Source organism: Lethenteron reissneri, unplaced genomic scaffold, assembly GCF_015708825.2.
Source record: "Lethenteron reissneri isolate LAM-NWPU_2019-01 unplaced genomic scaffold, ASM1570882v1 scaffold_1223, whole genome shotgun sequence".
NCBI lineage: Eukaryota > Metazoa > Chordata > Hyperoartia > Petromyzontiformes > Petromyzontidae > Lethenteron > Lethenteron reissneri.
The window spans coordinates 19072-33242 of record NW_026890919.1 but is presented as its reverse complement, the minus strand read 5'-3'; the positions used below and the strand labels follow the sequence as shown (position 1 = coordinate 33242).

The following is a 14171-nucleotide window of genomic DNA, read 5'->3' as shown; positions in this document are numbered from 1 at the left end:
TTGTTCCGACCTACGAATCAATTGTGTTCGTAAGTCGAGGAATGCCAAACAGTTTGCCTCACCTGGTTAAATAAAACATAGTTTACTGTATATGCATCTCAGAACATAAATACATTTGATTGCACTTTTTAAAGATTTCTTTACGTGTCATATACACATATATAGTTCAGTGGGTCTCGTGCTGGTAAAATAAAATAGCTTTTAGTTTTATTTTTGAATTTAAAGCTTTCGTGACTGCAGGGATTCATCTTCTTGGTTCTTTCGGTAAAGTCACGTAGAAGGGAAATAATAAAATAATAAAACAAAATAATTCTCACGACATTTCGGCTACAAGGTGAAGACGGCTGCTTGCGTTGTAGCCGAAACGTCGCGAGAATTATTTTATTATGTTTTATTTTATTATTTTATTACTTCCCTTCTACGTGGTGACTTTACCGAAAGAACCAAGAAGATTTAGTTTTATTGTCAACGTGTGCCGCTCTGCACCTGGCAGAGCGTGACGTCACGTCACCTACATTTGGTGGTACATGACATCATTTACATAGCAGGCAAGAGACGTCGGCGACAACACGGACCCTGTCGCCGTCACAAGTAACCCGGATGTTGCGCCGTGACATCATCCGCGGGGCTCTCGCGGCGACCCGGAAGCCGCGTGGTGACGTCACGCTAACCCGGACGCGGTCGCTCCCGTCTCGTTCCGCGCTCCGTCTCCCGTCGCTCGCCCCGTCTCCCGCCGCCTCCTCCTCCTCCTCGCGACGTCTCCCCGCACCGCGTCGCCCGTCCGCTGCTCGCGTCGCGCCGCGCGCCTCGAGCACCGCGCGGGCTCTGGACGCGCCTCGCAGGTGCCGCCGCAGGCCGCAGGGCCCCGGGTCTTTGTCTCCAGCAGAGGCGCCATTGCGCGGCGACCCGACGCGGCGCCAGCTCCACTCGCAGCTCCGGGCCGGCCACCCCAACGCCTCAACGCCGCCTCCTCCACACGCAGCTCCGGGCCGGCCACCCCAACGCCTCAACGCCGCCTCCTCCACACGCAGCCGACGACTGCTGCGCCACACGACGGCAATCATCCCGCTGTGAGCACATCGCGACAGACACCCCACTGCCGCCAACCCCGCGACATCCGCGCCACCGCCACCGCTACAACCAGCCCGCTATGACAGTCACAATCCGAATACCCCGCGACCGCGAGCGCACGACCACCACCCAGCTTACACCACACTGCTAACAACCGACACTTCTACAGCCACACTTCTACAGCCGACACTTCTACAACCACACTTCTACAACCACGCCGGCTACAACCACCCGGCTACAACCAGCACCCGGCTACAACCACACTTGTACAGCCACACTTGTACAGCCACACTTGTACAGCCACACTTGTACAGCACACTGTGGTAACAGCCCACACTTGTACAGCCACACTTGTACAGCCCACTTGTACAGCCACACTTGTTACAGCCACACTTGTACAGCCACACGTTACAGCCACACTTGTACAGCCACACCTGTACAGCCACCACTTGTACAGCCACACTTGTACAGCCGACACTTGTACAGCCACACTTGTACAGCACACTTGTAACAGTAGCAACAACTTGTACAGCCAACTTGTACCAAGCCACACTTGTACAGCCACACTTGTACAGCCACACTTGTACAGCCACACTTGTACAGCCACACTTGTACAGCCACTTGTACAGCCACACTTGTAACAGCCACACCTTGTACAGCCACACTTGTACAGCCACACTTTACAGCCACACTTGTACAGCCACACTTGTACAGCCACACTTGTACAGCCACACTTGTACAGCCACACTTGTACAGCCACACTTGTACAGCCACACTTGTACAGCCACACTTGTACAGCCACACTTGTACAGCCACACTTGTACAGCCACACTTGTACAGCCACACTTGTACAGCCACACTTGTACAGCCACACTTCGTACAGCCACACTTGTACAGCCACACTTCATCTACAGCCACACTTCTACAGCCACACTTCTACAGCCACACTTCTACAGCCACACTTCTACAGCCACACTTCTACAGCCACCTTCTACAGCCACACTTCGACCGCCACACTTCTACAGCCACACTTCTACAGCCACACTTCTACAGCCACACTTCTACAGCCACACTTCTAAAGCCACACTCCAGCACACTTCTACAGCCACACTTCTACAGCCACACTTCTACAGCCACACTTCTACAGCCACACTTCTACAGCCACACTTCTACAGCCACACTTCTACAGCCACACTTCTACAGCCACACTTCTACAGCCACACTTCTACAGCCACACTTCTACAGCCACACTTCTACAGCCACACTTCTACAGCCACACTTCTACAGCCACACTTCTACAGCCACACTTCTACAGCCACACTTCTACAGCCACACTTCTACAGCACACTTCTACAGCCACACTTCTACAGCCACACTTCTACAGCCACACTTCTACAGCCACACTTCTACAGCCACACTTCTACAGCCACACTTCTACAGCCACACTTCTACAGCCACACTTCTACAGCCACACTTCTACAGCCACACTTCTACAGCCACACTTCTACAGCCACACTTCTACAGCCACACTTCTACAGCCACACTTCTACAGCCACACTTCTACAGCCACACTTCTACAGCCACACTTCTACAGCCACACTCTACAGCCACACTTCTACAGCCACACTTCTACAGCCACACTTCTACAGCCACACTTCACAGCCACACTTCTACAGCCACACTTCTACAGCCACACTTCTACAGCCCACTTCTACAGCCACACTTCTACAGCCACACTTCTACAGCCACACTTTCTACAGCCACACTTCTACAGCCACACTTCTACAGCCACACTTCTACAGCCACACTTCTACAGCCACACTTCTACAGCCACACTTCTACAGCCCACTTCTACAGCCACACTTCTACAGCCACACTTCTACAGCCACACTTCTAGCACAGCCACAAGGACAACTTCTACAGCCACACTTCTACAGCCACACTCTACAGCCACACTTCTACAGCCACACTTCTACAGCCACACTTCTACAGCCACACTTCTACAGCCACACTTCTACAGCCACACTTGCTAGCAAGCCACACTTCTACAGCCACACTTCTACAGCCACACTTCTACAGCCACACTTCTACAGCCACACTGTCTACAGCCACACTTCTACAGCCACACTTCTACAGCCACACTTCTACAGCCACACTTCTACAGCCACACTTCTACAGCCACACTTCTACAGCCACACTTCTACAGCCACACTTCTACAGCCACACTTCTACAGCCACACTTCTACAGCCACACTTCTACAGCCACACTTCTACAGCCACACTTCTACAGCCACACTTCTACAGCCACACTTCTACAGCCACACTTCTACAGCCACACTTCTACAGCCACACTTCTACAGCCACACTTCTACAGCCACACTTCTACAGCCACACTTCTACAGCCACACTTCTACAGCCACACTTCTACAGCCACACTTCTACAGCCACACTTCTACAGCCACACTTCTACAGCCACACTTCTACAGCCACCTTCTACAGCCGCCACACTTCTACAGCCACACTTCTACAGCCACACTTCTACAGCCACACTTCTACAGCCACACTTCTACAGCCACACTTCTACAGCCACACTTCTACAGCCACACTTCTACAGCCACACTTCTACAGCCACACTTCTACAGCCACACTTCTACAGCCACACTTCTACAGCCACACTTCTACAGCCACACTTCTACAGCCACACTTCTACAGCCACACTTCTACAGCCACACTTCTACAGCCACACTTCTACAGCCACACTTCTACAGCCACACTTCTACAGCCACACTTCTACAGCCACACTTCTACAGCCACACTTCTACAGCCACACTTCTACAGCCACACTTCTACAGCCACACTTCTACAGCCACACTTCTACAGCCACACTTCTACAGCCACACTTCTACAGCCACACTTCTACAGCCACACTTCTACAGCCACACTTCTACAGCCACACTTCTACAGCCACACTTCTACAGCCACACTTCTACAGCCACACTTCTACAGCCACACTTCTACAGCCACACTTCTACAGCCACACTTCTACAGCCACACTTCTACAGCCACACTTCTACAGCCACACTTCTACAGCCCACTTCTACAGCCACACTTCTACAGCCACACTTCTACAGCCACACTTCTACAGCCACACTTCTACAGCCACACTTCTACAGCCACACTTCTACAGCCACACTTCTACAGCCACACTTCTACAGCCACACTTCTACAGCCACACTTCTACAGCCACACTTCTACAGCCACACTTCTACAGCCACACTTCTACAGCCACACTTCTACAGCCACACTTCTACAGCCACACTTCTACAGCCACACTTCTACAGCCACACTTCTACAGCCACACTTCTACAGCCACACTTCTACAGCCACACTTCTACAGCCACACTTCCACAGCACTTCTACAGCCACACTTCTACAGCCACACTTCTACAGCCACACTTCTACAGCCACACTTCTACAGCCACACTTCTACAGCCACACTTCTACAGCCACACTTCTACAGCCACACTTCTACAGCCACACTTCTACAGCCACACTTCTACAGCCACACTTCTACAGCCACACTTCTACAGCCACACTTCTACAGCCACACTTCTACAGCCACACTTCTACAGCCACACTTCTACAGCCACACTTCTACAGCCACACTTCTACAGCCACACTTCTACAGCCACACTTCTACAGCCACACTTCTACAGCCACACTTCTACAGCCACACTTCTACAGCCACACTTCTACAGCCACACTTCTACAGCCACACTTCTACAGCCACACTTCTACAGCCACACTTCTACAGCCACACTTCTACAGCCACACTTCTACAGCCACACTTCTACAGCCACACTTCTACAGCCACACTTCTACAGCCACACTTCTACAGCCACACTTCTACAGCCACACTTCTACAGCCACACTTCTACAGCCACACTTCTACAGCCACACTTCTACAGCCACACTTCTACAGCCACACTTCTACAGCCACACTTCTACAGCCACACTTCTACAGCCACACTTCTACAGCCACACTTCTACAGCCACACTTCTACAGCCACACTTCTACAGCCACACTTCTACAGCCACACTTCTACAGCCACACTTCTACAGCCACACTTCTACAGCCACTTCTACAGCCACACTTCTACACAGCACACTTCTACAGCCACACTTCTACAGCCACACTTCTACAGCCACACTTCTACAGCCCACTTCTACAGCCACACTTCTACAGCCACACTTCTACAGCCACACTTCTACAGCCACACTTCTACAGCCACACTTCTACAGCCACACTTCTACAGCCACACTTCTACAGCCACACTTCTACAGCCACACTTCTACAGCCACACTTCTACAGCCACACTTCTACAGCCACACTTCTACAGCCACACTTCTACAGCCACACTTCTACAGCCACACTTCTACAGCCACACTTCTACAATCACCCGGCTACAGCCACACTTCTACAATCACCTCGCCACATACACCCCCCCTCCCCCACTACAACCACCACTTCGCTACCACCACCCGGTACATTCACACCACTTCTCGTGATGCTGCTGCCCGTGCTAATTCCCCCCTCACTGACGCAACGCACCCAAATCCAATATTCTCTCTGGTGTGTTGTGAGTCTTTACATGTTTAACATACTTTGGCGTCAGGCTTTCTGAGCTGTTGGCAGGTATGATGGCGTGGGTACGTGAAGTGTCTGCATTAGTTTGTGCATCGCTGGTGTAGTAATAGGTTTGGTTTGAGTCCTGTGGCTGGTTTGGCTGGTGTGACAGTAAGTGGCTCTTCAGCAGCTGATGGTGGATGGTGTCTGGAGGTTCCGCTGCGGTCTCCCGACCTGTCTTATAGGAACTTGAGCTGGACGCGAACTCCTCTTGGCCTTCACGGTGGCACAACCATCCCACCTCAGGTCACTGTGCCACCAGGGCGGCTGTGGCTGCACTCAGTACAGGGGGAGGTGCTGCTCTCGGTGGCTTATCGCTAAGTCTACCCGGTATTTGCCGCGATCAGCATAAATCTGCGGAGTGTTGCCATATGTGATTGCTGGCAGGTTTGAGTGTGAAGTAATAATACTTTTTACTGAATCCCAGGGCGTTTTAGGAAGGTCCTGCATTGGGATGCCGGAAAGTGTTGTGTTGGTGAGTGTTGCTTTCTGAGTTTTGTGTTGATGTGTGATTGTTGCGTTGGTGGAGTGATGAGGGGAGCTGTGGAGACGTCCAGCGGTCTACCCGTGCGTAGGTGGCATTGTCAGAAAATGTCCTAAACCTTGATACTGGCATCACACACTGTACGCAGGAGAGTCAGGGGCAAGGCAGTCCAAACTTTAGCATCTTTATTTCAGACATGCTGACAACTGAGGTTTCCTAGTCGCAGGGTGGGGCTGATCGCGCACGCGGAGAACCTGAACTGAGATGAGCGGATCGCTGTAAGTGTACAATTGTCTGTGGCGGCGTGGAACGAGGGACATTTCCACCCTGCCCAGAGAGTCAACGCAATGTGGCTCCTAAACACTGCCTGGGACTAGGGGAGTTTACACTTGAATTGAATTATGTTATTCAGTAAAATAAACACGAATTCATTTTTTTCAGCATTTATTCTTCATCCCGTCCTAACGTTGGCCATTGTTGACAGATATTCATGGCAAGTTTATACGAAATAGGCATAGCTATTTTTAAAATTAACATGGGCTAATTTTTCATTTGTAGTATAGATTTTGGTTTGCAAAATGTGCTGACATGAGTTTTCAAAACGTAGTTTGGCACTGTTCCGCATCAGTCCAGTGAAGTTGGAACAGCGGCTGGGGTTGCGCTGGTTGTGTTGTTGAGGCGGTGCTGCCTGCAGTGGACGGGAGAATCCCTGCATTGGGAGTTTGCATACAGGGACCTGGGCACGGACGAGGCTCGTGTCTGCTCGGTGCCGTTCAGGAGCCACCAGAGGCTTTGTGCCGTGCGCGTTGGAGCACAAGCCCAGGTGGCTACATAAGTGTTTATTTAAACAAACGTACTCGTTCCGTGTTCATGTTTTCATGTGATTGATGCACCGTATCACATTTTTCTGCATTAACCAAACCAACTATTCAGTAAAGTTCGGGCCAAAGTGAACCAGAGCATAAAAAAGAGGCTGGAGGTAGTATGAGCAAAAGTAGAGTAAAACAAATCCTATCACCTATTGTATGCCTTACAAATGGGCCACCCATTGTGACAGGTTTTGTGTAAAAAAAATGGAGTGTGTTAGCAAGAGGCTTGTGCACATTGATTTTGCCTTCTAAAAATGGCAGCACTGCCTTGTGGAATTTGCTGTGATCAGTAATAAGCATTATTTCACTTAGCCGAGCGAGTGTGGTTGGTATCGACAATGCTGCGCGGCTCGGCAGCACTGTGCCCCGTGCCTGTGGCGTTGGTGCGATTCTGTTATGCTGTTCTCACCGATGCCCCCCCCCCTCTCTCCATACTGCAGATTGAGCGAGGAGGCAGCGTTGTCACGATGGCGTCGGCATCGGCGATTGACCCACGCATGAACTTTGGCGCGTGGCTCACAGCTCACGGCATGAGCGCCAAAATTGCGCGCGCCATGAGCAAAGAGCTGGGTATCAGCGACTACAACACGCTACTGGCTTGCGCCGAGCACCCCCACGTGCGCATTGAGCTGTTCGCCGTGGCCAAGGCGCGCCTCCCGTTTGCGTTCTACGCCGTGCTTCGCCGCGTCATCGAGGGCGTCTCCATCAAGCGCCCCAAGGGCGGCGACGCCGGCGCCGAGGGCACCAGTCGCTCGCTCCTGGAGACCATCGTGGTGGTGTTAAACAGCCTCAGCCAGGAGCTCTTTCAGTCGGCGCAGCGATTCTGCTCGCTCGACCCCGCGCTCTATGCCAACGCACTTGCCGCAGCCTCGGCCGACGGCCCCGCTGGAGAGAGCAGCCCCTGTCAGCGGCATCAGCACGCGGACACGGGTAACGCGGCGCCAGGGAGCACAGCGTCAACACCGTTCGCCCACACAGCACCAGCGTCTCAAAGTAACATCTCGCACAGCACCAGCAACTCACACAATGCTGGCTTCTCACGTCACGGTGCCCGTGCAATATCCAGTGCAGCTCTACCACTTGAGCGTCCATGTGGAGCATCTCGCTCACACAAGGAGCAAACAAATTGGAGACCGTAGCGATGTGTGTAGGCAGTGATGTGCCCTGTGACCTCATGTTTTACAAGTAGACTGCCTGTAATGTGTACATCTGTATATGACGAGAACACCTATGGCAACAGAAATATTATTGCAGGCTGGAAACAAAGGATGGCTGGATGGTGCAGTGCTAACACTTGCACCTCACAACAGGAAGGACCTCGGTTCCTAACTCGGGCACCTTTCTGTGCGGAGTTGGTATGCTCTCTCCCTGTGCTGCACTGGTGCCAGGTTCTCTAGTTTCCTCCCATAGCTAAAAAAAACATCGTGTAACTGGTATTGGACAAGCATCCTAACCTGCAAATGACTGTCTTGAGATTACACACTTGGCAGGGACTCTCCTGAGAAAAATAGACTCTGTGGGACTCAGTGAGTCTTTCCTGGGTAAACAAACGTTTATAGAATTAACAAAGCACAAAGGTGTGCAGCATTGCATGTACAAAAGCCCTCAGCCATATTTGAACCACCAGCTGAAAGAACTAAATGCATGGCCATTTTTTCATTGAGACCACCAACTCAAAGAGTTGAGAAAAGGTGGCCATTTCAACAGACAGCAGTGAAACAGACACGGCTGTACCCTGGTATCAGTACAGTTCAGTCGTCAATGTTTACTGCTACCATGTGTCTCTTGGCCAATACGATGTAGAGAGGACTACTTCTTTCAGCAGATTTTCATGTATTGTACACGTTTATTCCTGCGTGTGAATGTTCCGCGTTATACATTTATACACGTGTATGTATCCCCCCACCACCATCGTGTGTGTGTAGGTGCTCGCACGGAGGAGTCTGGGCGCGATTCCCTTCCACTGGACGGGAACCACTTCTCGGCGGAGACCCCGGGGGTGGCGCCGCATTTCTCAGAGAACCGGCACCTGGAGAAACGTGAGGGCCACGGAGCCGCGGAGGGCGGAGTGGAGTCGGGGGGCGTGTACGGGCAGCCCGGCGGTGCGCAGGCCGGCGCGCAATCCTCTTGCGACAAGGAGTTTGGCACGTCGCCCGGCGGGGGCGGCAGTGCCCACCTGTTGGCGTCGGTGCGCGCGGCGGCGGCCGGGGCCTCGGTGAAGCCGTACCGGCCTGTGCAGTGCCAGGAGTGCGGCCAGGGCTTCGCACACAAGTCGCACCTGCTGATCCACCAGAGAACGCACACAGGCGAGAAGCCGTACGGCTGCGAGGAGTGCGGCAAGACGTTCGCGCACTCCTACAACCTGGCGCGCCACCGCCGCACGCACACGGGCGAAAAGCCCTTCAAGTGCGACGTGTGCGGCCGCGGATTCACGCAGTCGGGCCACCTCTCGAAGCACAAGCGCAAGCATGTGGACAAGCAGGTGGGCGAGGTGTACGCGGGCATCGGCTTCTCCCACCTCAGCAGCCTCATCCAGCACAACGCGCCGCACACCAGCTCGCTGCCATATTACCGCTAGCTCTCCGCGTGCATCTTACCTGAACAGGAGGGGCAGGTGCATGCGAGCTCACGGATTCTGGCTTATGGACGCCTCTTTGGCAGCCGACGTCGCCGCTGGACGCTCGTGGGGTCCACGCTGTGCGCGCTTCGTTCCGAACGGGCGTCGGGGGGGATGTGCTGGGCGTGCGGAAGCTACCTGCTGCGTGTGGGCGTCGGGGATTGCCAACGTCAGGTTGTGTTTTGGACTCGCGCGGTGATGGGTATTGACGTTGGGACCTGTGCTCGCGTGCCCTGGTCGCCCAGGCTTCCCCTCACCGAGCACCCAGCCCGGAGACCACCCTGGCTCCAGGATCCCCGAACAGGTGATCGGGACCGATGAGGGGCAGCTCTTAATCCGAGACGTTCACGCCAAGACCTTACCAAAGTGAACCCAATGCTGCTGTATATACCACACCCCATTACTTACGTAGCCGATAAAAAAGTACTGTCTATAACGTACATATATATTTACGCCTTCCGATGGAGGTCTAGTGTGTTTTATAGTTAAGCATAAGTTGCTGTAGCTGCAAGGTGTTGAGTGTGCTGTGAGCTCGTGGCTGTGTGTGGGCCAGTGAGAGATGTGTATTACATGTAAAGATAATACACAAAATGGGCGAGGGGGATGATTACAACCGTAAAGAAATTGAGGAAATGGTGTTGGAACCCAGCCGGTGTCATTTTGCATTGTAACCGACTTCACGGACTGGTGTTGGACCTCTTTAACCACTTCTAGTGGCTGGCACTTGTATTGTTTTGGCACCATCGTTGCGGGTTTGGCGAGTGTCCTGCGAGTGATGATTTTTCCCAAGGTGCGGCACATGGAGGGACGCCTGCGTCGCGTGTCGCTGCTCGAGACACAGAAATGACCTCGGATGTCTCTTCGAGGTGCGACGGAGCCTGGCTCTCCGGAGCCTTATTCCTACAGCAGGCCTGCGACTCCCTCTCGATCCAGCCACTTCGCATTTACTAAAAGCGCTTCCAGAATGCAACGTGAAGCACTTTGTTGATGTCACTCAGGCTCTCATGCACAGACTGCCTGAGCTGGTGAGTGTGGAGAGCCGGACGGCCTGGCTTCCTGTTCGGAGTCGACCGTGCAGAAACTCTTGGTCAGCTTTGTGGGGACGAGTGGTCCGTGTGTAGAGCAGCCAGGCGTGTATTCACGTACATTGTCACTCCCGACGCTTGCCTGTTTCCCTTCAAACACTGCTGCTGCTTTCCCCGTGGGTGCCTGGGGTGCGTGTACCCTGCGATGGTGGCATGGCAGCGTTTTTTGGCGAATCAAGAATGGCTGCCGTTGAGTTCCTATCCCTCAAAGCGTTCCAGACACATCAATCAGTGTTAGTGATGAGCTCCTGTAAAACTGCGTTGTTTCATGTTCTCGGGTTTTCAGCACCGTGCATAAGTGGGAAAGACAGCTGCGGGTCACAGCAGTTATCCTGGGTGCATTCCCTCTCCCAGCGCGATGGAATTGCAGCTGCGGTGACGCATGAGTATCTGTGGACCCTCGCCAGACAAACGCTCACCTTGAGCTGAACTCTGGGAAGAAACCCTATTTCTGTAGGGTGCAGTCGAGGCAGGTTCATTGTGCCTCCTGTCTGATTTCTGAGAGCCGTTATGCCGCGACTGTGGTCACTCCAGTTGTGGAGCACTCGCTGCGCTGGAGGGGCGGACAGGCTCTCGTGAGAGGCAGATGCTCCTACCGATACTGGATTGCAGTATAAGCAAGTTGTGCCGCCAACTATGCTCACACCGAGGCATTGGTCTTCATCACACATGAAGACCAATGCACGTAAGAAAGTTCAGCCATTGGCCACTATCATTGTGCCACCCTGCAGGCCATGATGATTATTTCAGTGAGTAATATGGTTCACAGCAGAAGAATGGAATGTGCATGCCCAGATGGGAGCCCCCCACAATGGGCCAAGTGGAGAGCCGGAGTAAGGCTTGCAAGACCTCGAGGGAGGGGATTGTGGTTCTGCCCTCGGCTCTGCACAAGAGTGGGCACAGCTGAGCGTATGACTTGACGGCACTGCCCACTAGCTGCACCACACGCTGCATCAGATATGCTGAGCTGGGAGTGAAGAGCCCCACTGGAGTAGAATAATATTCAGTATTCAATTGTTTTTTTAAATTCCACCAACTGTTCGTCACTTCAGCTTAACCACATTACCTCGTATGGGTATAGCACCCCCCTTGGGTCGTTATTTATAAACCCCATACGGGCACCTTCATTTTTTTGTTAATAGATTTTAGGAATGCATACTGGTTGCATGAACCTTTCTAACCTTAATTTGAATTTCATCTCTTGCGTTGCAACTTTTAAGCACGAGGCTGCCACCACCGCGTGTAAGGGCACTGCAGCTGGTGCTGCGCCACCACCATTGGGGGTTTTATGTGAGGATGGAGGGCGGCCTGCACACCATGGCGCGTTCCCCTCCAGCGCCCTGTGCGTGCGTTGAGGGAGCACCTGATGGGAGGCTGAATTCCATCACTATAGAGGCTAATCCAGTGCAAGTTCTGTGACATCAGCTTATAATGATGTTTGCACAGACAACAGTATAATTTTGTTTTATGTAGCTTATTAAAGGTGTATTATGATGTATTATACAATTTGGTTTTTCAGTATAATGCGAAGAGACAGATATTAAGATGCGGTGACATGTATGGTTTTGAGTAACGACTGTGCCCGGGCACCTCTCGACACGACGTGAGTTGTACCAGGCTTGCTCTGCTGTGCATGATGGTGCTGTTTGGTGTCTGTGATGTGTCCAGATGCCGGCAGCACAGTTTGGTTTCTTGCGATATTAAATTACAAAAGGAGAGAGGCGTCTCGCTGGATGTGTGGTGATCACAATAACTAATGTAGGGCTTTTTAAATTAGGTAAACGGATGTCAAGTCAGCAGGACATGTCACCCTGACATGTACTGGGACCATGAGCTGGAATTCACCAGGCTGTCTGCCCACCGGATCGTATCGCTGCTTACACTTTGGCACCTCCAGAACGCAGAGCCTGCACACTGCTGCTCGCCCCTGCACAATGGGGTGCACGCATGCCTCGCAATTCAAGTCAATTATAAAAACAAACTGATGAGGGTGTTTTAGTGAGTGAGTAAAGATGCTTCTATTTATCCAGTGTCGGTGCTATGTAAGTAAAACATGTTGTAGGTTTTCGTTTGATGCCTTACGATTTTAAACAAATATATGGTGGCATCGTTCCACACGAGAAGAGCAGCAGACTTGTGTCTTCTGATGTAAATTCAAAGCTACTGCATGGAAACATGAATTGTGGCAATATTGCAAAATGAAATTGCCGCGATAACATTGAGGTTTTGGTCGGCAGCCATGTCGCATTTAAGCACCTGCCATTGTACATTTAAGTGTGGGAACAATTCTTTGGGTATCCCCATGGCTGTATTCTTTGGTTCTTTCGGTAAAGTCACGCAGATAGAAAAATAATAAAGTGAATACAAAAAACCACGACGACGTTTCGATCGCAACACAAGCGGTCGACCGCTTGTGTTGCGATCGAAACGTAGTTTTTTGTTTTCTTTGAACCTATCTACGTGTCTACCGAAAGCACCAACGAATATGAATTCCTGCAGTCACGAAAGTTAAGTCTAAATGTATCCCCATGGCTAGTTTAACATTTTCAAAGGTGTCTCCACTGGTTACCAAAAGTGTTTAGAGAAGGCTGTAAAGCGAAGAGTATTTGTGTTTGCCATGAATGATCAGATTCCGACATCATTCCCACGAAGGCAACGCATTTGTTATCAAATTGATGACATTTCAGTTTCGCCATGGGTCATAGTTGCGTGATGGATGGAGCACTTCATGTAAATGTTTAGGATGCTGCGACTCCACATCAGATCTACGTTATTACATGTTTGGGGCATGCAGCAGGTTCAGGTGCCAGCAAACTTGAGTCTCCAGTTATTAAGTTGCGACTTGGGGCTGAAATGCGTTGTGAGCGCCGTGGGTTGAGGGATGGAGTTGGAGTGGAGCCCCTTGGCAATGAACACGCGGGGGGGACCCTGAGGGTGGCCACAGGGATTCGTGCCTCAGCACGAAGCACATGGGTCTGCGCGTTTCCTCCCTTGTTCTCACATAAACAACAACAACCAGTCATTGGTCTTCGCCAAATGTTTAATGTAGCCGAGACCCTCTCGGGGAACCCGTGGAGAGACCCGCCGAGGCTTTCCTGGTAAGTCAACAGCCGTGCTTTGGATCATTCGGGACGCAGCCCTAATAAGCTAGCCCCTCGTGATTTATGAAATAAGCTTTCAAACACCGTCGTAAAGACGCACTTGTACAGGTCGATTACAATAAGCTGGCCACGGGCATGAAGCTCAATAGCTGTAGACGCGGGTGCAAGTCGCGCCGGGAGCACGAGAATGGAAGTTTAACGCGGGACGAGCGGGATATCGGTGCTCCTTCTGAACATTGAATATCCATTGGGATTTA

At 51.8% G+C, this 14171-nt stretch overlaps 1 protein-coding gene across 1 annotated transcript; it reads left to right on the top strand.

Moving 5' to 3' along the window:
* The first annotated feature begins 6223 nt into the window (after positions 1-6223).
* LOC133361760 (zinc finger and SCAN domain-containing protein 2-like) lies at positions 6224-12774 on the top strand. The gene is made up of 4 exons (XM_061580758.1): positions 6224-6233; positions 6921-7065; positions 7552-8104; positions 9037-12774. Exons 3-4 carry the CDS (start codon positions 7579-7581, stop codon positions 9687-9689), a joined length of 1179 nt encoding a protein of 392 aa, XP_061436742.1. The 5' UTR covers positions 6224-6233; positions 6921-7065; positions 7552-7578; the 3' UTR covers positions 9690-12774.
* The last annotated feature ends 1397 nt before the right edge of the window (positions 12775-14171 follow it).